This window comes from Epinephelus lanceolatus, chromosome 12 (genome assembly GCF_041903045.1).
Source record: "Epinephelus lanceolatus isolate andai-2023 chromosome 12, ASM4190304v1, whole genome shotgun sequence".
Classification (NCBI taxonomy): Eukaryota; Metazoa; Chordata; class Actinopteri; order Perciformes; family Serranidae; genus Epinephelus; species Epinephelus lanceolatus.
The window spans coordinates 41061271-41088749 of NC_135745.1; the positions used below are offsets into that span (position 1 = coordinate 41061271).

A 27479-nucleotide genomic window follows, 5' to 3' on the forward strand; every position below is an offset into this window, starting at 1 on the left:
CAGTGCTTGAAATGAGTTTGCTGGATCAAATCAGATTTAGAGAACAAGTTTGCTGCACCGTAAACCTAGTCTCTTACACAGACGCCAGTGACGTCAGCACGCTGGCTGACTCTGTCGTCTGTGGACATTCACATAGGAAAGTTGTAATAGAACTAGCGCTGGCTCCCAGCAGCAGTGATGTGATTGGATCCAAATCCGTGTACTTCCTCGACCAACGGCTGATTAGCTTTGCCTTACACCCGCCTACACCGGAATTGCTGTTCCCCGAATTGTTGTCCGTAGTACAACAGAAAAGGAAGTGTTCAGTGCATTGCAAGACGACATTAAAATGGATATGATTTCATTTGATTCAGCTATATTGCAGAGCTGCAACGTCTCTGTTACATGTAACACATGTGCCGTACCTATGGCAACGCTCATGGCAACCCATTTCTATTACAAAACGAAAGACGAATGTCCCCAGACTCCCATTCCGAAGTAAGGGAGGCTGGTCACGCGAGACTACCGTAAACCCTGAGTTTACATGGATCTGACATGGTATTTCAGTGAAAACGTCTTTAAAGCAGAAAGCACACGGGTTTTATTCTCTAGTAAACAAATAACAAATAACCGACTTTTCATCAGTGAAAAACAACTCCTGTTTGTCTCAGTTTCAGGTTTGGTTGTTTTTTCTTTGAACATAAGGGTGCACCAGTATGAATGACTGTTTTCTTTAATCATTTCACTGCGATGCTTTTTCCTGTCTGAATTATTCATCTCCAGCAGAATCAAGCTGTTAACCAGGTTCCTCTTTGTCTGCTCCTGTGATGAAGGAAAGCAGGTTTCTTGTTTACATGATATTAAGAGATCAGTTACTGCAGAAAGCTGTCAGTGCCCACGTCACGCACTGTAAGCACATACAAACACACACACTACATGTCATGACGAGATGATAGTTTATAAGATGTTTATGTGTTTCTTTGAGCTTGTTGTCAGGGACTATCGATTTGTGTGGAGTCACAGACACTTTAAGTCTCCTCTGGCTCCAGGTTTTGTCTTCATCTGTGTGCTGGATCACGTTTTCCTCTGCACACAGAGGCTGGTAACCTGAGCCGCGGCAGACAGGCCCGCATTAGACCCAGCAGCTTCTCGTCTTCTCTGTCAGAATGAGGGGTAATCCCAGGTGATGACGGACACACAGCTCAGGCTGACGTCCCATTGGCTGAACCTGTTGTTCATCAGAGAGATGATGTTTCCTGTGGCAGGAAGAATCCGTAGAGAGTTGAAGTTGGGATGTTGTTGGTGAGGAGTGTAAACTTTATGAATGAAATGAACGTCGGCGCAACTCACTCCTGGTGGATTTACTTTGTGACGTACTGACGTCTCAGTTGCATCTGTGAAAACAATATTTTTTTGGAAAGAAGTTTCTCCAGTCATGCCGTCTTGTGTCTCCCTGAGACGGAGTATCCTGAGGAGGTACAGGCAGGTGCCTCGCACTGAGGCTGACGGAGCCTTCAACTACAGCCGAGCCTCTAACAGGCGAGGCCTGCTCAACTCCGGTAGGTCAGACGCCAGACCCTCAGTCAGTCATATCATATTCACAGCTTTATTTGTGCCTAAATTTGATACATGTGTGCAGTTTATTCTGTGTAGCGCCTTGAAGGCAGAGAGGGAATTCAGCATATTGTACATACAGCAAAGAAGTTTATTTTTACATCAAATAAAATGGAATAAAGACCAAGAAGGTAAGCTCTAACACTTCCTGCATGATTTCAGTGAAGTTGCAGCTCATTTAAAAGTATAATTTTGGTTAGATGTTTATTAAACTGTGACACACTGTACAAATAATTTAAAAAATGTGTGTACAGGGTTTGTGCTTGTTTCATTACGGGGATACAAAATTAGTGCCACCCACTAACCAAATGCTGGTAAAATAAGCAAGTACTTCACTCATCAAGAACACCTCACACAAACGTCCACATGGACTCAACGATGAACTGATTAGGTATTGGTGGTCAAAGGTCAAGTCTGTGTAACCTTGCCTTTCTTATTCTTGTGAATGCGGTATCCCAAGAACACCATGACTTTTACATAAACTATTCAGGAAATTTGTACATGAATTACAAACTGCACGTTTCCTGTTCACAGAGCAGCACACAACCTGAACTGCTGCCTTTGGTTTCGGGGTACATGTGTTGGTTTTCTCTGTATTTTTCCACCCAGTCTGTTTATTAAGTGTTTTGTGTGTTCGGTGGCCGACCAAATCTCCTCTGCGGGAATCAATGAAAACTAAAGATTATGTTAGTACTCTGCTCAGGTGCTGGTCGGGGCACAGCAGCAGTCTGGTCCATGATGAAAAATCTCTACCCAACATGTAACTCTGATGAGAACATGTGTTAACAAGACGCTTAGATCCACTGAAGACAGAAATACAGAATATGGATTTTAACATGTAGTCAGAGACGTTGGAAGAACATGTTCATGCATGTGAATCTCCTGTTGTGATATGTGTTTCTAATGATATCTCTGCACGTGACAGCGGGTGGTTGTGTAAGCGTTTACATTTTAATAACTCTCTGCCTTTGTGTTTGGTCGCTGGAGGATGATGGATTTGATCCTCTGTAGTGGCCTCTCCTCAGCCAGCTGAGTTAGTTGTGTTGGGGTGTAATTTATCAGTCCGTGTGACCACCACAATCTCTGGATCTGAGGCCCTCTCCATGCTGCGATTATGCAGCCTTCTCTGCAGATCTATAGCTCAAATTGATGCATCGAGGCTATTATGGTATTGAAGCCATGATGCTCTTAGCCAGAATGGGTTTTAATGTAATTTGGAGCTGCTGTCATTCATTTTCTGCAGCTGGTGCCTCTGCACAAACAAACAAGTTAACCGGGGCTGAATGTAGTCAGGCAGAAAAATATGTTCCATACTTTTTTATATAGCATTATAAAATGCTGAAGAATATATCAAAAAGATGATTGTTTTCTGCATCAGTCTATCAGATAAATGTTAAGTCTTTGTCAGAGGGATAATGAACCATCAGAAGTCCCAACAGCTGAATGTAACATCTGCAAATTAGCTTGTTTAGCCAACCAACAGTCCCAAAATCTAGATATCAAATTTTCAGTAAGTGAATGTTTGCCATCTCTGCTTTGTAAAGGTTAATTTTTTAAAAGTAGGACACATTTTCTAACACTTTTAGCACTAAACTGATCATGGCTGTTACTTTGAGTGCCTGCAGGGCTTTTAAAGGGATGGTTTAGAGTTTATGAAGCAGGGTTGTATGAGGTATCCCTATGCCTTGTCAGTGTATTACCTACAGTAAGTGGCAGTCAGCGTGCCACCAGTTTGATAGACTCAGAAGTCAGTCTTTAGACGCTTTGCTTAACTGAAGACTGATGACTTTCTCCCTGATTTTGTGTTTAGATGGGCGGATACAATTTTAGAGTTTAAAAAAACTCCCTACATTGCAGAACCAATAGTAAATCTGCAGGGCGGTCCTTCGGTGGCTCGCTGAACTCTTGTGCTTGTAAACATAGTCCCACTAGAAACACGTGTAGCGGTACAAAATGGCTCAGTGTGCTCACAGAAAACGCAGTCAAAGTTAGTGGATGTTTGTCGCGTTTGCGGCGACACATTCTTGCCAACTAAAAGAAACAAACATAATCTTTTACAAGGCCATGACTATAGTCCGGGTAGAAAACCAGCAGAGCTTTATATGTGTATATATATATATATATATATATATATATATATATATATATATATATATACACATATATATCACATTTTTCACATCACTGTATCACCGTTTAGACTAATCCGATGTTTGTAAAGTCTATAAACACAATGATTGAACAAACATTACTATTTCTGTGTGCACGTTTAGCTGGGCTAACCATTAGCTGTTAGCGGTGTCTGTAATAGGTAATAACTCATTAAACAGTCCGTGAAAAAAATATTTTTTCCAGCGGATATCTTAGTTACAACATGATTGAGCTAGCAAAGCAGTTTTGTGTTGCTATGTGTGGTATTTATTCAGTTTTGGGAAATCACGATGTCTAGAAAGCATCAGTGGCTGCAGCTGACAGGGACAGCTAACACTAGCAGCAAAGCTAACATCAGGACGTCATCTGTTAAAAGCCTCCCGTTGTCGGATACGACATGAAACTACTCCAGTTAGCTCAATCATGTTGTAACTAAGACATCCGCTGGAAAAAATATTTTCTTCACAGATGAGCACACGTTTGATAAAACGGAGTTTAATCTCTCGGCATCCATTTTCAAGCTCTCTGTGTGTTTGTTTCCTTGCGGACAAGAAAAGGGGGAGTGCACATTTCCGAGAAGGCGTGTCCTTTTCAAAAATGCAAGAGGCGTTGCTTTCTTGCCGGCCGTTTTCGCCGGTGTGTTAAACACACTTTAGAAAGGAGTGTCCCCAGACTATCAGAAGGTGGAGATCTCTGATTGTCTGGTGGCGAGACTACCAGTTTGAAGATGCAGACTGGAGTCCGACAACGAAGCTTAGCCATGTACTGCTCAGGACGGGGGTCAGTGAAAGTGTTTGCTATTTTGAGAGTATTTACCTTTCCATCAGACAGTCTGTTCCAACAGGAACACCTTTAACAGCTTCAGTTCCACGTCAGTGCTCTCTTAAAGCCACATTGACAAAAACAGTAATTTTGGCTTGATGAACACAGGAGCTGCTGGTCCTCAATCAGTTAGTTAGTTTGTGTTATAAAATGACTTTAGAGTTTTAAGGGGTCACTTCAGACCCAACAACGTCACACAAACACAAGCTAAAGTCCTGTTTCCACTGAGCAGTCCGGTTCGGCACAGTTTAGTTCGGTACTCATTTTTTCTGTTTCCACTGTAAAATAATGTGGATAGTACCAACAGAAGCGTTCCTTAGCGTCCCCATGTTTGGTCCCCCCTCTGTTGGGGTACCTAGCACACAGATCTGGTACTAAAAGGTGGAGCTGTGAACACTGCAGTCTGATTGGTCAGTACAGGACGGTCACTCTGCTCAGGGCTGAGTTGCGTCTGGTTTTGAGGCTCATGTAACCACTGTTCATACTGTGGAGAGTCTTACATACACTGGTAAACTATAACTGTAAAATGAAATGATGTTTTGCTGCCTCTCACAGCAGCTGTAGACTGAGAAAAAATAATTTAATTCACTGGGCCGACTGCCGGCAACTTTTAAGACTGTTGACTTGTAATGTTACTCTGTGCATGGACGACGTGAATCCATCAGCACACCTTAAATTTCACTGTGACATCTTTGACCATTCCATTAGTTTTTATTGTCTCTCTTAGGTGACATCGACTTTTAGTAATGAGTGGATCTTCAAGCGTTTAAAAATATATGTACATTTTGACCAGATTATGTGAGCTGCATATATTCTAATCCTCACTTGGAGAAAAAAATGCATTGTGGAGCATCGTTCCTGTGGGCTCCAGCAACACTAAACCCCTGAGCTTGCCTTAGAAGGACTAAATGCACAAACCCACTATTTTTAAATATCCCATCTCACTGCAGCCTGTTCATTTGTTCTGAAAATGTCTGCGTGTAACCTCGTTCTGTGGACGATAAACGAGGTGCAGACTGATAAATTAGGAAATATAGCGAGTGCTGGACAGAGCAGTGAGTGTCAACAACCCTACCCACATCTAAGAGTATTGTTTGCAGTGAAAACGCTAAATGGACGTAGGGTCTAGGTATCATGTCTGAAGGGTTACTTTTGGTTCCAAAGGTACCATACTGAAAGTGGAAACGGGCTTAACTAACTGATCAAAGCAGTAGTAGACCAGCAGCTCCTGTGCTCCTCAGTGGAGTCTGGCTTTAAAGAAAGTGACATAACAGCTTGAGTTTTCACACAGAATTTGCTGTCTGATAAAAAGGTAAAGTGGGGAACATAATCTCAATGTAGTATTCACTTAAACTGATACTGATTGTTGTAGGTGAGACCTTTTTGGGGGTATAATTTACGTTTAATTAAAGCAGTTCATTGCTTACGTTGCACGTCAGACTAGGGCTGTTTTTCCAAATCATGGCCACACTGACTGCCATCTACTGTAGGTAATACATTGACTATAATACACTAGATAAGTACCTCATACAACTGCCCTTCAGCAAATCCGAGCTATCCCTTTAAAATCCTTCTGACATTCAGCTCCACGTATATTTGTCAGTAGTCCTCTTTTTCTCAGATCACCTAAACTTTCTTCATGTCATGCAGAGAGAAATCGCACAAAGTAATATATCAAGTATTCTACCATAATCGCTCCCACATTAACTCAGTCAGACACTTAAACCAAACTCCCATTTAGGCCCGATTCCGTGAATCAGAGGCAGAATAATGAGGATGGAAATAGAAAGCTGTCATATCACCTCCATCTCTGCAGCTCTGTCCTCAGGCTGATCCATCTGCTGTCCCTGAACGCCTCGCGCAGCCTCCCAGGTGTTTTCACTTCATCTTCATTGTCTACATACACACATGCTGTGACTCATGCTGAGAGCCCAGCGTCTGTCTCTGTGTGCTTACATGTATTTAACCATATACGCATATTCAGCTTTTCAAGTGTGAAGGTTGAAACTTGTAGATAATTAAGTCAGACTGCCGTAATACTGCTGGAGTGGAGAAAAGTTGCATATGTGAAATAATACGTAAAATGTTTTAAATCCAAGTCTGTTTTTATTTTACTCTGCATCACCCCGGCTTATTTTCTCTGAAGCATTCTGCATCTAATACAGTGATGTTGGTTGATTCCCAAAGCAATTAGCAACAAGCTGTTACATGTCTTGCTAAAATTCACTCCTTACTTTTCCAGATTTTCCTAAATTTCTTGCCAAAATCCACTTCGTCCACTGTAAGGAAAAATAACTATAAGACTCTGGTGTTTTTAGCAAATGTCAATCTGTGTTGGTGAGTGTGGAGAACAAAATCAGGTAAAAGGAGGGCATTCAACAGGTGGAGCATAGCGTAGAGAAGTCAAATGAACACTGCATGGATCACAGGGTTTCAGTGGGAGGTAGAGCTGGGTGTTGTCACCATAACAAGATTTATTTTATGAAAACAGACCCCAGTGCAGCATATTAAAGGAAAACAGAATGTGGCCTAATATTGAGCCTTGTGGTACTCCAAGGTAGGTGTTGTTTTGATTGTGACAGAGGCTGATTTTTCTCGTTTAACAGAAAAATACAAACATTAACCTTCTTAATTTGAGTTTCTCTCTTTTGTGACAATAAGACTGACGTTAGCTTATATGCCTTGCTAACTCCTCATGTACCTCACTTTGTTAAAGCTCGACAGAAACAAAATGAGGGTTCTTTCAGACAGAGGAGTTGTCTTGCTTTGGTCCGAATCAGGGAGTCATTTTGTTCCAAAGTTGTATAATTGCCTAGAGTTGGTTCGTTGGTTGGAGTGTGATTGCTGTGTTCACACCTGGCCAAATGAACCGCATTTAGGGAGCAAACAAACTTGAGTTCAACTGAACTGACCCAAACAGGGCAGGTGTGAAAGCACCCGAATACGAACCTAATGTTTGGTTAGTCTTTACATTGTTCCAACAAGCAGCAAGTGGTTTTGTTTGGTCTAAACCCCTAATCCACTGAGTTAGATGTAAAAAAAATATTGTGGTTCTACATGCAGTTTTCCCCTGTGGCTCTCTCTGCCTGCTGAGCAGTGGCTCTCACTTATTTCTCAAAGGCAGTCCATTAACTTACTGAAATAAAATGACAAAAATCCGCAGAGAAAAAAAACAAAACAACTACTGATGTACTCATCTTACCGCTGATAGCCGATATGTCTGTCTAGTCGCCTAACCCCTCTGGTAAGTAACTGTGGGGCCATGACAAATTCAAAATGAAGTTCCTCTGCTGAGTAGCACGAGGTGCAGGATTGGATCGGTTAGTAAAAGATATTAGGGAATGACGTCATCTGTTGATCAGTAGTTACTTTGTTCAGTCAGGAGTTGGAAACAGTTTCCTGTTCCATTTGAAATGATTTCCACGGATGATTCAACTTGTAGAAAACATTCAGAGAAACACTTTGCTTCAGCGTGTCCTTAAAAAAAGGTTTTATTGCAGTCATAATGTCTTTTTCAAAGGATGTACTGTGTTCACATCTAATAATAATCTAATAACAGCTCCTACAAGAGAAAAGATACTAAGCTTTTACTTAAAACCATCTTAAGGAGCAGGCACAGGCGTCAGGAAGCAACAGCTAATAAATACTACATTATCCGTGCTGCTTTCATTTTTGTTTCCAACATTTCTTACTGCTCCTGATAATGGTGACACAGAAATATCTCTTTTGTTGGAGTGAGCAGAGATTCAGACCAAAAACAGCACGAACAACATGTTGTTTAAAGGAATACTTCACCTGCAGAATGACTGTTTGTACCTTAAAACTTCCATTCATAGCTTGGGATCTTATTAGCTTAAATCACTGAAATCAACAGGCCTATATTTGGGACAGGCCTTTCATTGCTTTCACACAAAACTGTTGCTCAGCAGAGATCAGGAAATACAATCAAAATGTTTATTTAAACCAATGTGAATGGAAAAATTAAGGCATCAGATAATATATCAGGAGAATTACAGCACCCGGCATACCGACACAACACCATTATATCCTGTTAAAACAATGCTCATAACTTGAATTCATTTTATAAATAAAATGTTTTGATTCTTTTGATCTGAGGACCCTTACGGACTAAAGGAATATCAATGACTTACAGGGTAATCGAGGAATGGACACATAATTTAAGTAGGGCTGTTAAACGATTAATTTTTTTAATCGCGATTAATCGCGTTTTGAATTGCATGTTTAAAATTCTGTTATTTTGCATTTCAAGGCAGTTTTAAGCCCATAATGTAAAGCATTTCTTACCAGAGTGTCTTAATTGGGAATCAAATGAACACAAAGAAAGAATTTCCTTTTTGGCCTTTTGTATTTTCTTTCAAAAAAGTGCCATGTAGACCAACTTAATACAATACCTGAGTCTTCTGCGATGTTGACTGGTCTGCAGTCAGTTGCCACCCATCTAGCGATCGCTTTAGTTAACTTCTTTGATGTACTTTCATCCACGGGTCTGCGGCGACTCCCACACTCCAAAATGGTACTTTGGCGGAGCTGAGGCTCGCTTGACTGGGGTGTGCCGGCTGCACCTGGGTGTTTAGCGTGGAGGTGGTAACTCAAACTCGACGTAATCCAGTGGTAGTTAAATTCTGTTTGACACAGGCTGCATTTTACTTTTGACTTGTCAACTGAACCGTCTGGAAGTTTTTTAAAGTTAAACAAGCCGTTCAAAAGTACAGTAGCACTCTTTCTTTCCATCACTGCGGTAAGTTGACTGCAGGAAGCCGCTTCGAAGCATGACGCTACAGCTAGAGGAGCCAACTACGGGTGAGTAGAAGGGACAAAAAGGCTTGCGAAATTAAAATGCGATTTAAAAAAAAATAAACGCGTTATGGATTGCATTAATCTAATCAAAAAGTAAAAGGGCTGAGGCTTTTAACCGAAGTTTTACAGTATATCATTTACCCATGGTGTGTTACTGTGAATTCATTAAGGAAACTTTGTTTTCCACACATGCTTCCACAGTGAACAAGAATCCAAAAAAGCGAATGTTCTTCATCAATTGAAGTAATCAGGGTCCACATTTAATAACAGCAAATCATCAGTTTACAAACTCTCACACGACTCGTGCAGTGTAATCCTGATTATTGTTGAACCTTAGTTCATTTGCTTCACATCACTGACTTTGTGTCTTTGTTGTTTTCATGTAAAGTGACACCATATTGTCAGATGGATGTCCTGCAGCCTCACTGTTGTCGCTGCTCATATTTCAGTCACTTCCTGTGAACTTTCCCTCATCTGATCTGCCATGTGGCACCTAGACCGACTCCAAGAGAAGTTTAACTGTGAAATCTAGAGTTCGATTGTTACATGAAACATTAGTCTCAGTTGTGAGAATTTTCCAGCTGTTGATGTATTGAGTCATCATTTACGTCAGGAGTGCTGCCCTGGACGGAGACAATGATGGTCATCTTGAACTAGTATAACAGACGAATGAATAAACTCTGAAGGGTTGATAATGGGATTAGTCAGTGTGGTCTTTTTCAGACAGTAACCTTGTTTTTCATTCAGACGGTCCATTAACTCCAAGTGGATCTGTTTGTTTAAAGAGAACCAGAGCAGAGGTTATGCAGTTCATTAGGTAATTTAATAATTGAATTCTCTGAAATGAGCAGTAATGCTGAATTACTGTGCCAGACGGGTTGTCTGCTAAGCATCCTTAAACTGAATCAAACTCATGTTCGCTTGACATAGGAGCATCGATGGAGCACGCTCAGTTTTATTTCATAAAAACTCTTGAACAGAGATGTTGAGTAGAAGGATGAAGCTGCTCCAAGAAACCCGCAGATAACGTTGTCAAGCAGTGTGTCATGTTGTTTGGGGCTGAAACGAATGAAATAAGAATAAAAAAATATATCAGCCGGTGTTTATTTTACAATGTAAACATTTAATGGAGTTGTAAAGAAGATATGTACTGAGCGAACTTGTCGAATATAGCAGCAGAACAGGAGCAACACCTCCAGCTCCACATAAAATTCCCCAGATGTTGGTCAGTAGACTTCTTCCTGCCAGTATGTGGCGGCAGCTCCTCACATCTTCTCACTGAATTCCATTAAACCTGGCCAGTCACACTAATACTCACACTTCAGCTCCCCCGCCGCTCTTCACCCTAATGTGGCAGGTAATTGCAGGATCCATAATGAACGCTTTAAAGCCGCCGCTCTGGAAAGGTTGCCTTGGCGACAGGCGGTTGATACCTGCCTTAATGAAGTTGATTAATCTCCAGACCCCCGGGGGGTCTGCCGTCCAACTGTGCTGTGTGATAGCCGAGAAATAAACTCTGGTGGTGTTAAGGTGACCTGCTGTCGCCTGAGAGGTCTTTGCAGAGATCTCAGTGTACCCTTCACCTTACATAAACTGAGCAGAGGCTCCTGGGAAATGGGGTTCATTCTGAGTCTGAGGAAAGAAAGGTGACTCTCACTGATAATACTGGTGTCGGGGGTCTACTGTACATAGAATCTACGATTACGCAGATAACCAGGTGGAGCGTTCCTTCGTTGCTTTTGTTTCAGATATCCTGCTTTCAGTTTTTAGATGCAGTTTTTAAATGTTTGTCTTGTTTTGTATTCACATGTGGCTTTTCGTTTGGATGACGTTCTTCTACATTGACATCTCTTTGTATTCTACATATAAATCGACATATTTCTTTGATGAACAAGACAAATGTTAAGCGTCTGCTCTTAACAATCACCACCACAAGTTCTGTGTCGGCTAAAAATGTCCTCGGTGGGGCAAGTAACTCAGCCACTGCTAACTGTCCAAGTTCGGCTCGCTATGTTCACAGAATTCTAGAGTCTAGCTGTGGACACTAGCTTTTACTCTATGACATTTACGTACATTTACATGCACAAAATAGTCCAGTTTTTTGCCCTTTGACTATCAAAGTCTGATCAGTTTATCGTTGAGTCCAAGTGGACATTGTGCCAAATTTGAAGAGACGCAGATGCAGTAATTTGAGGATTTGAATCATCCCTCTTGTGCAGTAATGCAGTAATTGTACAGTAATTAAATTTGAGTTGTCATAACATTGTTGTTTTCTAACACTGTAATATTCATAGTTACCTGATAATGTGGTCTTATGACTTCTTATGTTAGATTTTATTTGGTCATTTTTCACCTGTCAGAAGCTATAACCCCATCATTTATTTATCATTTATATTCTCAACTGTACTATAATTTGGTACAATATTTCTTTGTAACACTGTCTTAACTGCACAACACTATGGGCCAGTGGTTGACAACTGGTGGGTCATGGCTTCATTCTGAACGGACCACTAGTGACTTGCGAACAAGTCAAGTTTGTTAAAAAAAACACATTTTATTTTGAAGTACAGTGAATTTCCGGCACAGAGCATCTAATTTGAAGTGCTCTTTCCTGCTGTAGAGTGAATGACTGACAGCTACTTAACAGAGGCATCAACCTAGCAAGACCACATGGCCAAACACAAGTATGACGTTGAATGTATTAACCTGTTTGGACATGGAACTATTGACTCAGGAGAAATCTGGACCCGGTGGGTGGACCAGTTGGGAACCACTGCTCTGGCGCTGTACAGTATTCTTTTTAACTTGCATTTATATTTAACACACTTTGTCGTAGGGCAGAGAAGCCTTTACCTTCATTTTGACGGATATTGTAATATCCATCATTTTGGTAATGGTAGGAATGGAATTTTTGCATTTCATCTTCACTGAGAATAATATAAAATGATGATGATGAGATTTTTTTTTGCTGGGGTATGTACCCAAAAAGGATATTCTCTTATGTCTAGAATTTGGTTTGTAGGCCGGGGTCTCTGCAGCTCCTGCGGTTTGGATATCACACTTGGCCATAGTGCGATTTTGATACAATTTCGATTAATTGTGCAGCTCTGCTTTTTAGTATGATGCACATATTTGTACATATTTCTTATTCTTATTTTTAATTTCCATACTTATTTTTCATCATATACCAGAGCAGCTGTATTGTATCTCAGTTTTCCCATCAGAGATCAATAAGGTATTTCTTATTCTGAAATATTCTGGCACAGATTCTTTACTTTCCTTCCTTGGGCCCAGTATGTTCTTTTTGAAATGTTTGAACTGGATGAGGTTTGGTCTTTGATGCTAAAAGGCTTTTCATCATTGATCGTCTGTCAGAGGAGCTGAATGCTGCTGTGACCTTCCAGTTGTGGTCTGTTGCTCCTTCAAGACATGAAAGCACTGACATTAGACCGAAGACACTCTGTTCTGACGGCCACGCTCATTGATCAGGGAGGAACGTTCACAAATCTGAGCACAGTTTGAGGATTGTTGCCAGTTTACTGCTACTCCTAACAAGAGTTACGTATGTAACCACGGCTCTGTGAAATCTTCCTCAGTCTTGTGGTCTTAACATTAAATTCTCCAGACTGCTGAGAGTTCTGCTCAGAGTGAACTTTGCTTTGTATTTCGGGGGCAGTGAATACACAGCGATGTCTCAATCAAGTCACGTTTTCACAGATTTTTTTCAGGTCCTGAGGACATGATTACTGGATCTGATCTGGAAAGAGGTGACAAACTGCTGTTGCAATGATCACTTTGGACCGGGAATTGATAGTATTGACCTTACAGGAGTGAACTACCTCTAAACACTGACAATTTTTTTCTCATTTGATTTTTACAAAAGCACAAGTGTATTCAAATGTCAGTGAACACACCGCAGTCAGCCTCTCCTGCAGTTTCCTGATGGTTGACGAGTCGGCTGCTCCCCAGTCGTTCCTACTGTGACTTTAACTTATTCACCCCATATCCCGGAGCGTCGACTCTGATGACTCATCACTTCTTATTGACTCAGAGAATGCTGCTGGTAATACTAATTCACGTCAGTCAATAGGAGATGACCTATCACAGCCACCTCTGAATCCAGAGTAAGTTTGGATTGTCTCGGCCTCTCAGAGATCGATGTGAGTCAGAGGAGGAAAATAGAAATATGTTTTGCAGCCAACTGCACCACCAGGTCTTCATTGTTCATTAATCTGATGAAAGTGGAGAAACTGAGCTCCTCTGCTGGAGTTAGGGACGTATATGAGGTCAATATGAAAGTCCTAGATTGTTAATGTTTTCACTGTTGAGTTTCCAGAGCGGTCTGTCCTCTCAAGTCCTTACAGCTTTCATTTTCATCACAGTTTTCTCATCTCTCTGCTTCTTGCAGCCTTTATCTGATTCATATTTGCTTCAGTCAGACCTGATGGCAGCAGTTTATGAATGAATGTCAGGAGGTCTGTGTAACCTTTGCTAATAGTCATGTCTTTGTTGTCTGTTGCAGGAGTGTGTGGCTGCTGTGGGCCACTAAGGCCGAGGTACAAGCGCCTGGTGGACAACATCTTTCCTGAGGACCCCAAAGTAAGTCACCGCAAGCATTATACTTCCTCAATTGAATTAATTTTAGTGAAGCTGTAAGGCCAGTGTGCAATCTGTGGCTTCTAAGACTAAATTTTACTGTAATGGCTAGGTCTGTCAGGGTAATTACATTTATTGACTTGTCCGATGATAACTGGACATGACCTTGAGCCTTTTGCTGACGAAAGTTACCCGTTTTGTTCGTGTGTGTTTGTTTACAAATAATGTCACCAACATTTTAGCCAAAATGATGCCAGAATAAACTGCAGTTTTTCCCAACTATAAAAGACATCAGCTAGAGATTTATAGAGCCCCCGTCACAAAAAAAGGACATGGACTAAACATCTGAGTCAAAGTAATAAATAACTTAATAATAAACTAGTCCATACCCATTGGTAGCTTTGTCACCTTCTACCTATGCCAATTCTCAATGCCTATGTGCAGTTTCACATAGATTGACCACGTCAGTGAGTAGAAAAACGTGGGACAGACAGAATGACTGACTGACAGAATGACAGTTAAATTTCTCCAGTCACCTTGAGGCGTCCTGTTCTACATATCGACCAAGTTTAGTAAAAATCCATATGGCGGTTAGGCCTAGATAAGAAATGAGCTCTCTAGCGCCCCCATTTTGTTTGATGGGGTCAATAATGGAGGGGTCCCCTCAGATTATGTGTGGTCATATGCCTACAAAGTTGCGTGGTGATGGGTGAAACCCTTGAGATGTTATACACCTTTATGTGATGAGCCACGCCCTCCGCAATATTCATTGCCTTATAGAAGCTCAGTTTTAGTAAGTTTTCCAACTTTTGCCAAGAGGGAACTTTAGATATTGGTCCCTAGATTATGTTCACCCAGTTTCATGCAGATCGCTCAAACTTCCTAGGAAGAGATCCATTTGAACTGTTTTTCAAAAAATTCGAAAATGGCGGAAAATCTATATAAGCGGAAGTTATGGGTTCTTGAGGCAAATGTGTTCCTCGTGAGGAGAGGCATCTCTGTGCAAAGTTTCATGTCTCTACGACATACGGGGCATGAGATATGCCCATTCAAAGTTTGACATTTCAATGGGTTGCTATAGCGCCCCCCTTTGGCCAATTGATGTAATATTGCTTCATTGGCATCCTCCCATGACGCTCTACCACTGTGCCAAATTTCACATGGATTGACCAAGTCAGTGAGGAGAAAAACGTGGAACAGACACACACACACACACACACACAGTTTTCGTCATTATATAGTAAGATAAGATGAATCCCATGTGCAGCCTTTTTGTGACTCAACAAAAACTATTAATAATTATTTTACACATTCATAAATTTTTTCAGCAGTTGAAAAACCCACAACATCACGTCCATGTTGCAATGAATTGTGGGTTATTAAATCAGTGAAGTCTGCAGAAAGTCCACTTGAGGCCTTTTCGTTTTCGTCATGTTATAGATGTATGTTAGAAGATTAGGACCTGAACATCAAACTCACCGTAAGGATTCTAGGTGGGTGATTTTTATTTAAGGAGCTATTGTATTTCCTAAAAGTGAACCTGAGATTCTCAGGTACACAGTGACATTGACTTCATGTACGCAGCCTCCATGCAAACGGTGATCAGAGGTAGGCAGTATTTGTGTTACTTCATTCACTCATTAATTGTCTGTAACCGCTTACATGATCCCAGCTGACACTAGGCAAGAGGCGGGGTTCACCCTGGACAGGTCGCCAGACTATCACAGTGTTGACACATAGAGACAGAAAACCATTCACACTCATGTTCACACCTGCGGGCAGTTTAGACTCACAAGTTGGGAGGAAGCTGGAGAACCGGAGGGGAGCAAACGCTTGCACAGGAAGAACATGCAAACTTTAGCCAGCCAGCAAAATCAAACCCAGAACCCTCTTGCTGTGCAGACAGTACCTTGTCTGTAATTTGTGAAAAGTAAAAATGTGATGTGACACAAGATACTTTTGATTGGAGTGATTTTGTATTTTTGAAATACTCAATACTTTCTTGGTTATTCATAAAACATAAAAACCAAAACAAGATCCAAATCCAGCATTTGGCTGCACTGTGCATGAAACACTAGAGGGCTTTTATTTTAAAATGAGGGCTCTTCATTTGTAACCGGAAGTAGCAGCAGACGGTTAACCGCATACTTACAGACATTAGCTCTTGCGCTAATAGCACTACAGCGCTGGACCAGCGGGCAAAAACTGAATGTAAAACTTGTTATGACAAAGAACAATACACTGTAGGTCCCAGCGGGGGATCAGTGGAGGCAGTGTAGCCATTGGCCACTATTAGAGCAAAGTTCTGCAGATAACAGTAGTTACATTAAAATTGGCATTTTACATGAAAGTAAAGCCAGGAAAAAGCTGTGGGAAAAGCGTCTTTCCCAGTAAATCCCAGTGTCTGAGCATCACAGTTGCTACATCAGACAGCATACGGCGGTCACAGTGTGGGTTGTTAGCAGCATATTAACACTGTGTTTGGTGCCCAGTTGTTACCACAGTGTTGAGATTGCTGTGGAGACCCAGTGACACCTCCGCCACCGCAGAGCTTCGCAGCCACAACACAGAAATAATTGGACGACCACCGAGCCAAATAGAAGCTTCAGACTTTCATGACTGTGGTTATTAAATGTGACATGGCTTTGATAACAGGACCATGACAAGTTATTATCACCAGTTTGACCCCCGTTAATTAATACACTAAATGTGCACGTTTTGTTTTTTCAACTCTCACCCTGCCCCCAATATCCTCTCAAGGGTCTTCAGTGTAGGCAAACAGGTGCAGTGGGAAATCGAAATGCTCAAATGGTCAAGACCTTGTCAATTTAATTATCACTTGCTGAGAGCCCGAGGAGCCGGAAACACTCAGGGGACAGCCGCTCTTGAATTAACTTCCTCCTCTTCATGCATGACACCTGGTGGTAATATACTTATATTGGCTGTCTGTTGTCATGTACAGTGTGATGCTGAAGTATATCTGCCTCCAGAAAGGAAACAATCCAAAAGAACTTCCTGTTCCCATTCTGAGAAGGAGTGAAACCTCAATCGTGCTCCAACGTCTTTTCATTAGTTTTAATGAGGCAGACGTTAAATCAGAATAAAATTCTAACTGTATTTCTTTCACTCAGTGTCGTCTGACATGCGTTTGGAAGATTTCTAATTATGTGCAGTTTCAGTCTCTAAGATATTTTCTGAGCAGTGACCTGCGGTGTTCAGTTATTCGTCTTTAAAGCATAGAAGCTGAGCCAAACACATTCAAACACCATTTTACATCACTGCTAGTTTTAATGTCAGTGTCATACTGAGGAGAGTTTTAGGAAATGGAGACAGAGTATAATGTATTTAAGGTATGAAGTGAATTATTTGACTCAGATTTAGTTGCTCAGTGACTTTTCAAGGCACATTTACTGAAGCTGAAACTGAAATATTCCTTCGAACAGTTTTTTTAACATTTTAAATTGGTCTTGATTGGTTTCACTTGTCTTCGTTGTTCATATATAGACTTAAGATCTTATGAAGTTTGGGAAGCAACCATCGGCATCAAAAACAGGGAAGATAGAAAATAAGATCCAGATATTGATGCCCAAACCCAACCTCATCGTCACCAGTCATGTTTTTTACTATTCAGTATTTTTCTTATAGTCAACAAATCTCAGGAAAATAAATATTTAGGATCAGTTTCAGGGCTGATTAAGGCATGTGACAGGGATTGGCTATACTGAGCTATATAGAGCCTGTTTTGATCCTTTGTTATACCTCCACGCTAGCAATAGCTGTAGCCAGAGGTTTTATAGGCCCGTTTTCACTGAAGAAGTTCCTGGTACTATTTGGGGGGCAGGAACTACTACAGGAACGTCCTCTCGCTCGACCCTTTCAACCGCCGTGTCTCCACTGAGAGCGGAGTCGGAGGAAGGTTCCTGTAAAGTTACCGGGCTCTGTATGTGACGTAATCGTTGTGCAACCATTTTGACCGGGGCGACGTAGGGGCGTATGGACGCTGTTAGCCGTTAGCGGTGTCTGTAATAACTCCGGTCACGGTCCGTGAAAAAAATATTTTTTCCAGCGGATGTCTTAGTTACAACATGATTGAGCTAACTGGAGTAGTTTCACAACGGGAGGCTTTTAAGAGATGATGTCATGATGTTAGCTTTGCTGCTGCTGTTAGCTGTCCCTGTCAGCTGATGCTTTCTAGACATCGTGATTTCCCAAAACTGAATAAATACCACACATAGCAACACAAAACTGCTTTGCTAGCTCAATCATGTTGTAACTAAGATATCTGCTGGAAAAAATATTTTTTTCACAGACCGTTTATTGAGGTATTACAGACACCGCTAACAGCTAATGGTTAGCCCAGCTAATCTACAATAACCATGTTGTTATTTACAAAACGTCACATCCCGCCTTGAGTATATCCAATCAGCACCAAGTAATCCCCAAGCCCCAGCCAGGAGTTTCTCGGGGCCGTTCTGAGTACCTACTCCGAGACAGGGACTTGTTTAGCCCCTGTAAAAGATCCGGAACACTGTCCTTCAGGGTGGTTCCTGTGGTGGAGACACGCACCAACGGCTCCGGCCCCGTAAAATTACCCCGAAGTTCCTGCGGTGGAAACGGGCCTTATGTTTTTTGGGTTGTCCGTCTGTTCGTGCATGTGTCTCAAGAACGCCTTGAGGGATTTTTTTATTTTTATTTGACACATTTGTTCACTCGGACTCAGTGATGAACTGACAAGAATTTGGTGGTCAAAGATCAAGGTCACTGTGACCTCACGTAACATGTTTTTGGCCATAACTCAAGAATTATTACACTAATTATGACAGGATTTCATAAAAATGTCTTATAAGATTAAAATGATGAAGTAGTATTGTTTTATATATTAAAGGTCAAAGGTCAACTTCATTGTGACATCAAAATGTTTTGCACAAACACTTTTCTGACCATTGTTTATGGTCATATCAGGAACAGAAGGGGAGACCGATACTGAATCTTGACTCTTTTCTGATTGTATAGATCTTCTGTGTTGCCGAGGGGAAGATGTGTGTGAAGCATCCATCTTTTCACAGACATGGTTGTAAACTATAAGCACATTTTGACTGGTTTACAGTTAGAGATGTACCGATACCACTTTTTCCTTCCTGATACCGATTCCGATCCCTGAACCTTAGGTATCTGCCGATACCGAGTACCGATCCGATACCAGCGCGTAAAATAAAAATGGATGGGATATGAATTGTTGTATGTCTCAACTCCTAAAACTCTATGTAAAATGTTACAGTGTTAAAATGTTCACAATAGTAAAATGAATGCCATAAAACTTTTTTTGTCATTATTATCCAGTGTTGACACAGATCAAGACACAGGTTAAAGTGCAGCCACACAATTTGGTAAAAAGACATTTTAAAGGCTACAGTAGAATGCTTTTTAAACTCTGCTCCATTTCCGTTTCGTTTGCCTGTAGCATGCGTATGCGTAATGACATGAGGCATTATGTGGTATCTGATTGGTCATAGCCTGTACTCGCTGATACCCGTTACCGCATTTTAGGCAGTCTCGGAGGCATTTCCAATACTGGTATCGGTATCGGTACAACTCCCATTTACAGTCATACAACTGCAAAGCGGTAATTCTAGTTTTATTTCAGCTGTCACACAGATGTTTTCAATCGTCAGTCGTCGTCAACTCTCCACTGTCTGTCTCTACTCACTCTGCTGAGCTCTGTGTGTGTGTGAGAATTGGGGCTGAGCCCAGCCTGCGGCAAAACCACATGCCATAAACGACAGAAAAATGCAGTATGAAAGTTTTTATTTACGTTATTTACTGAAGGTACAAGCAGCATGAGCATGAGAGTGTCCTGCATTTTGCTGTCATCTACGTGCATGGTGTTAATTGTGCAAGATGCCATTAAGCATGATTTATTAATGCAGCCTGATCCACGCAGAAGATGTACACACAATTAAAATAAACACTGAAACACAACAAACACTGAAGCATTCTTTCTTAAAGGAAGAACCAAATTCCCTCGAGACGTCGACAAGGCCAAAAAGATTAAAGAGTGTTCTTTGTTTTACTGTATTTTGTACAGAAAATAAATAAAAACATTAAGGCAACAGTTTGGATGCAGTGATTTTTTTCTCAATGCATTTCAGAGCTATTCAGTTGTGAGGCATATACACTGGATTGATTTGAATAACTGTGAAGTACTTAAACCGTACACTGAGCAGCTAGAGGTATTTGACTTTGTTGGTCTTCCTTGGGAGAAATTTGTTTTGGATAGAGAGAAACTGCTGCGTCCAACAAAACATAACAATCAGAAACAATAAGTTGAACCAACACTGTAAAGACATTAAACATTAAATAGGACACATGCAAAACATTCGCTTGTGGTAAAACACTGCAAATTAGGCACTGCTGATTAGAATTACAGGGTATGCTACTGCTACCTGGGTATAGACTGTGCCAGGGCTGACGTCATAACCCAGAAGTTTAGCATCGCGCTGGTTCCCGGAAGAGAAAGTGAATGTGATTTTTGCATTGCGTTTTGGATTATGTCAGAAAATAAGCTCTGTGGCTAACACAAGTTTATGATACTTACAGGTTTTGTTCAGAGAGATAATCTTCACATATGAACACCTTTCATACCGCATTTGAAGCTTAAATGCGATCGTCAGAAGTAAAAAGCTAACGTTAGGCTTTAACGGACTACATGACTACTCCACGGTCGCATGACTCTTGACGTCACCGCCACTAAGCTTTCAACTGATTTCGGCCGCTTTATTTTAAAAACATTGTATAATGGGGAAATCGGACTGTTTAAGCTTTAATAAGAAGCTGTAATGGCGGACTGCCAGCACTCTCGCCTGTTCGGGGGTGATGACGTTTAATGTCCCCGACAGGGTTTGTAGTCGTATTGAGCAACTTGTTAGCAACCGCCTTTTTTATGACACATAAAAGCTTCAAAATTCACAAGTAGGGTATTTACTGACGTGTTTTATGTCATAGAACAAAACCTGAAACTTGCTTAAGTTTTTGTTAACCACAGACCTTATTTGAGGCATTTTACCAAAATCTCATTCAAAAAACGTATTGACTTTTAGATGAGAGAACCAGAAGTGCTAAAAGCGCTAACGGAGTTCCGGGTTTACTGGCACACTCTATTAGGGCACATATTTACTTGTGTACTTACAAACTCACACAGTCCCCTTCATAGTTAAATATGGGACTAAGTATTGGCAGATACTGGGGCAAAAAACTTTACTGTGACATCCCCAGGCTGTCTTCCTGTCTGTGGCTCCTGGCTCCAAGCGCATTGGTTCCTACTGAAGACATAAATCTAGAAAAACACAAATATAAAGTTATGATTTAAAAACCAAAGTCTCAGTAATTTCCTCAAACAGCTGCTTGGTTTAGTTTTTACCAAACAAACAGGAGGAAATAGTGACTTTTGGGCAGTATTTTCGGTGGCGGATTGACCCACATTTGGTGCTCAAGTAAGTATTTACGATACGATGCGATACGATATGATGCCAAATGATACACTTTATTGTCTCCGTGGGGAAATTCGTCTTGGGCTAAGGAGCTGCACAAGTATTGCTGCCTCACAATAACAGTCCAGAAGAAATAAAGCATACAATATAAAAACATAAAAAATATAACAGTATTGCACATCAACCATTCATGTATTTGCAGCAGCAGGACGGTGTGTGTAGGATTAAAACAAAATAAACAGTGTAAACACATCAGGCTTTGTTTCACCTCTCCAGACTTCTCCTGTAAATAATGTGACTGTGGACCGCCCTGTGTTTTTCTTCAGGATGGCCTCAGTAAATCGGACATGGAGAAGTTGACCTTCTACGCTGTGTCGGCTCCAGAGAAACTGGACAGGATCGGAGCTTACCTGGCTGAGAGGCTGAGCAGAGATGTGGTGCGACACCGCTACGGGTGAGTCACTCCTTTGACCTCGAGTTTGGTTTTTATTGCCAAGAAAGATTGAGGCTTCCTGTTTACCTGCAGAATTGGAGTAATTTTGTTCTCACAGTAACACACGGCAAACATTTATACAGCTCACACAGTTTCACACACTGACGCAAGCAGACCAGCTGTAGATGTTTTTTTCAGTCAAACAAGAAAACACACAGAAATCTTTCACATCCTGCAAAAACATCATCGGTTTTTCTGATGTCTGTTGAGGATAAAGGTCAGAGAACGAATAAAAATGATGCATCTTAACCCTCAGATCTCGCCTTGCAAGACAGATTTCCGCAATACACATTTGATAAAATGAAACGGCTCAAGACAAAAAAAAAAAAAAAACAGGTCGAGGTGAAGCTCTGAGCTAACTCCATAACTCCAAGGCTACATTAAACCTGGGGTGGAGAAGAGGAAGAGGTTGCGGAAGTGACGAAACACAGTGTGTGTGTGTGTGTGTGTGTGTGTGTGTGTGTGTGTGTGTGTGTGTGTGTGAAACTTCCAAACGTATTTATTCCAATCAGAAATAAGAGAACAAGTGAAAAGATGCATGAAGGTAGTTTGTAACAGCCCAAAATGCATTGTTACACCTTAAGCCTTCTTTCCTTCTTTTTACGTGCATGATAAAAGTGCTGGTGTGCATTGTGCCAAAACACTTGTGACCTACACTTGATGCTGTACCTGAATGCATCCTGTGTAGACACACTGTGATCGAAGTTGTGTAGTAATATACAGCATACTACACAGTCAATCAGTATGTGCTACATACTGCCTGTTAAATTAACAATTAAATATGTCTTTACCAGCAGACTGTTCACACTGAAGCAAACTGAAGTAAAGCGATACGTCTTCTCTGCATCATGACCGTACCGATCGATCACGTTACCTGTCAGAGCTACTGAAAGAAAATTGTTTATTACAAATGTCAATCAGCATAACTTCTTCCACTCTGATGTTTACCAGTATTATTTCAATTATCAAACATTTTAGTGTTAAATATAGGGCTGTAGTCTCCTGGTCGACTAGTCGATTATTTGGTCGCTATTCTCTCGTCCGACCAAATTCTCATTAGTCGAATAATCGCTGTGTTACTTTCATAAGGTGAAAAATGCTACATCAACAGCTTTACAGGATTAATCCATTATTTCCTGTTTACTGTGTTATTCCTTTCACCCCCGTTGTTGACAGAAAGTTGAACTCGCCCACCCCAGACCTTCTGTCTGTCTCTGTAAACTGAAACCATTTCCCTCAGTGGAAACAAAGCTTTGATTTACTTATATTTCACAGATAAGAAACGCTTGTGAAGACAATAAAGCCTCCACTAAAATAGCATTTTAAGTCTTGTGTGTGATTTATCCTGGCTTCATATGAGCAGAGGAAATCTCTGCTAGCTGCTAGGCTAATTTATACAATGTAAAATGCCATAGGCTGGCGCTAATAACGTTAGCATGTTGTATTTGCTTGGAAAACGTGTTTAGTATAAGACAGTTGTTTTGTCCGTGAACCTTAGGGTGACCATATTTTGATTTCCAAAAAAGAGGACACTCGGCCGGCCACGACATAGCCTACTTAAATGATACTCGCAGTTTACTCAAAGATGCCTTATAATTTTAATATATTTAAAGTTTATATGTATGGATAGAAAATTCAGTTATATTACAAGATAATATCTCTCAAAGACAGAAATTCAGATAGGTCCCTATAGATAGGGGACACACACATACACACACTAGAGTGTGGCTACCCGATCTGAGTCCGACGGGTCCCGACAGCAGGCCTACCCGATGGGTCGGGCCGGGTTTGGTCAAAAATGTATAAATTGTATTCGGGCTCGGGTCGGATTCAGTCAGCTTTCAGTGAAAATGTAGTGTAAAAATAAATAAAATCCTATTGTCTGTCCTGTTTATTGCTTGGGCACTGTTATTTACGTGACAACACCTGAACATAACACACACACACACACACACACACACACACATTGGCTGTTTGTTTCTACCTCTCCCCTCGCTGAAGTCTCGGACCTTCCGCCACCAGCCTTCGCCTCGATTAAACGCTGAAAATAAAATAAAATAAAAGAGGGAGACAGGTTTTCCTATTTTATCTTATTTTGTTATATTTCTCCCTCTCCCCTCACTGGAAGCGTCGGACCTCCCGCCTCCCGCTCCCGTCTCAGACACAGAGGTCTCCCTCTCCGCAGAGCACCCATGGTGCATGCCCGGCCTGTTAAGTAGCCTGTAACTATAACAACTGTGTGACACAAACTCAGTGCTTTAGTAGCTTAATTAAATAATGTCACAAGTAAAAATAACGTGCAGATTTTTTTTCCCCCATGACTAATCAATTAGTTGAAGATTATGTTCGACTTTCGTCGACCAAGATTTTCTTTGGTTGACTACAGCCCTAGTTAAATATGATTTATACATTACATATTAGGGATGGGCAACACAAGCAAAAACACTATTCGAAAATTGTGGCAAGTATTCAACAATTTTTCGAATAATCCCCACCCCCCCGAGCCACGCACACAGAGATCCATTCATCTTTAAAGGCCCGAACATACTCGGGCGGAACAGACTCCGCGGAGGTCCGCACAGACTCAAAACGGACATCCGCAAGCCCTGTGCGCGCACACCAGTGACTGCTCGGCATGTATTTTTCACATCGCGGGGATTTTTCACTGACATTTTTACAGGAAACTACAACGCGGAAGTGCGCTCGACTATGAAAGCCCGAATGACTGCGGACATACCTCACGGAGTAGTAGTCTCTGCATGTTTCTCCTGTTTGTAGAAGAGCATCTCACACCGCTGTTGCAATCCTAGACTGCCCTCGTGTGGTTAGGAGCTGAATTGCATGTCAAATAAAGGGGGGGAAATAAGACGGCAAATAGTAATAGTCGCATTAAAAAATCGATTTTTCAAAAATAAAACGACTATTCGAAAATCGAAAATCGTGACCCATCCCTATTACATATGTAGGCACCTGCACTGTTCCTCTAAACTATATCTTAAGGTCAGTCACCATCATTAGTGATTATTTTGTCTAATGGTTAATTATAAACAATATCTGCCTCACAGTCCGTCATTAGACAGTCTGAAGAGCCGCAATGCATGTTGGGGTGGTTGAGTGTGACTGGTAATCTCATGTCTTGTACTCAGAAGTTCGTGCTGATGGAGTGTACATCTGGGCCTTTCTCACATACACAAAATCCACTTGCTATGCTGTAGGAAAACTCTACGTACTCAAACGTCCACTTTGGACCACTCAATGATGAACTGATCAAAATCTGGTGGTCAAATGTCACCATGACCTAACGTAACATTTTTTTTGGACGTAACTCAAAAATCCATGCTCAAATTATGACAAAATTTCACACAAATGTCTAACAGGATAAAATAATTAAGTGATGACATTTTATATCCAAAAGGTCAAAGGTCAGCTTCACTGTGACAACATCATGTTCTGCAAAAACACTGTTCAGGCCATTACTCAGCGTCATATCTCAGGAACAGAAGGGGAGACATTTGGTCAGATACTGAATTGGTGACTCTAATCTTGAAACTGTGCTGATTGTATAGATCTTGTGTGTGTGAAGCATCGATGTTTTCACTGACATGGATGTAAACTGTATCTTCACTGGTTCACAGAGGCATAGAACTGCAATGTGGTAATTCTAGTTTTTAATGCAAACAGTCCTGGAACATTTACAATGCCCCTCACTTGTCTGTTGACCGCATTATATGACAATATATGACGCCTGTAAACAAAGCAAATAAAAACCATGCACAAACTGCTTTGTGAATGATAAAGGGACATTTAACAACACGAGGCAAAGAAAGCTCTCAAATAAATCATCTTTAAACTCATCAGAATGACTTGTGTGATATTAAAAGTCTTGTTCATTTACATTTCTCTGAACCTCTCAGTGCCTTCTGCTCCTGGAAACTAATTAAAATGAATTGAGACACAAAATCTCCCTCATGTATTTCTAAAAGAGGACTGGCAGCACCAAATCAATACAGTGATTATAATGTCAGAAATGGTGTTTAATTGGCTGTGATTTTTATTCCCAGAAGCTGACAGTCAGAGAACAAACACATCTCCCTCTCTTCCATCTGTAATCGCCCATGTGTCATTACAGAACCATTTGGCACGTCCCAAAACACTCTGTCCGTCCAGTGAAGTGACATGTCCACATGCTCGGCTTTGTTATGTCACTCAGATCCCAAAGCTGTCGTTGGATTTGGCAAATCGCTTTCATCCCACATGGAGCAAATTGATAAGTCGCTTTCTACCTCTGTAAATTCATAACGTGAAGTCCACAGACGCTCTGTCCACAGTGTCCACCTGGAGACGAACCCACAGAACTGCAGTGATCCACAGTAACACTGCAGAGACTCTTTTTAAGAAATAATCAATGTCTAGACTTTAGGGTGTGTGTGGAGACCTTGGTGATGTTGCGTGCATGTGTCAGGCACATTATTGCAGTGAAACAAAAGATATTGGTATTTGTTGGGATCTGTGCCTCACCAAGGGCCTGACCTCGTACAGATCTCTCATTAAAGTATAAAAATGGCTATCAGAAATAATTATTAATTATGTTCAAAAGCCATTTTTACATTTTGATTGGAGATCTGTTATGTGGTCGGGCCCATGTTAAGGCTGAGTTCTAACAATGGCCCCCCTCAGTGAGGCATCGATCCCAACATATGTTAGAAAGATATCAGTGTAGACAAGACTTCGTTTGCAGATTTCGACAAAAATCAGTCATATGCATGTCATATTATGAGGAAAATACTCTTACAGATTCAGTTAGTTTTTCCAAGCTGCCTGAATTTGAAACGTCATCTTAATTTTCACAGCATCCAAGAGGCAGATCTTGAGTTCAGTTTATGCCTCCATCAGCAGTGAACATTTAACTGTTAATACTTAACACTAATTCTGTGAGTTGGCCTGTGTTCTGGTCCAGTGGTTCTTGACTGAAGACTTTTCGTGAGTAAAAAGCACCACTCTATTGTTGTGTTAATGGATAGAATAGACTGTTCCGTCTAGGGGTGTGCCATATCATCTCGTTCACAATAATACTGGTTTAACTTCTAATATCATATTAAAACATTTATATTGTGATACTCGCAATATTTCAATGTGCATGGCTGAAAGCAAAATTATTACAGAGTCTGTGGTGGTTCCAAAAAGAGGAGCAGCTTCAGTAGTGTGGAATAAATTGCGGCGTTGTTAAGGCCATGACACACCAAGCCGACGGTTGGCCATCGACTGAAGTTGGGCTGTCGGTGAGCGTCTGTCGGCCTCGTTTTTCGGTGTGTCCCGCACCGTCAGCACTTCGGCATCGGCGTCTGTGGCTTTTCGGTCATTTGAGCATGTTGAATTGGCGGCGGAGCTTGTCAGTGAGAGAGATCACTCTGATTGGCTGTTTAGGTTTTATTCCCTCGCCCCTGTAGCGAGTGAATCTGCCTGTAGTGAAACCGGGGCTAACCGGTGCTTCCTCCTCAGGCTCCACTTCACTCAGCTGC

General features: G+C 41.2%; 1 protein-coding gene across 5 annotated transcripts in view; it reads left to right on the plus strand.

The window, feature by feature from the left end:
- Positions 1-27479, plus strand: part of efr3a (EFR3 homolog A (S. cerevisiae)) — a 217255-nt gene that overhangs the window by 58658 nt on the left and 131118 nt on the right. For all 5 annotated transcript variants that reach the window (XM_078173425.1, XM_078173427.1, XM_078173426.1 and 2 more), the window contains 2 exons: positions 13907-13983; positions 21794-21921. In XM_078173425.1, coding sequence (XP_078029551.1) covers positions 13907-13983; positions 21794-21921 — 205 coding nt within the window. The remainder of the gene's footprint in view (positions 1-13906; positions 13984-21793; positions 21922-27479) is intronic.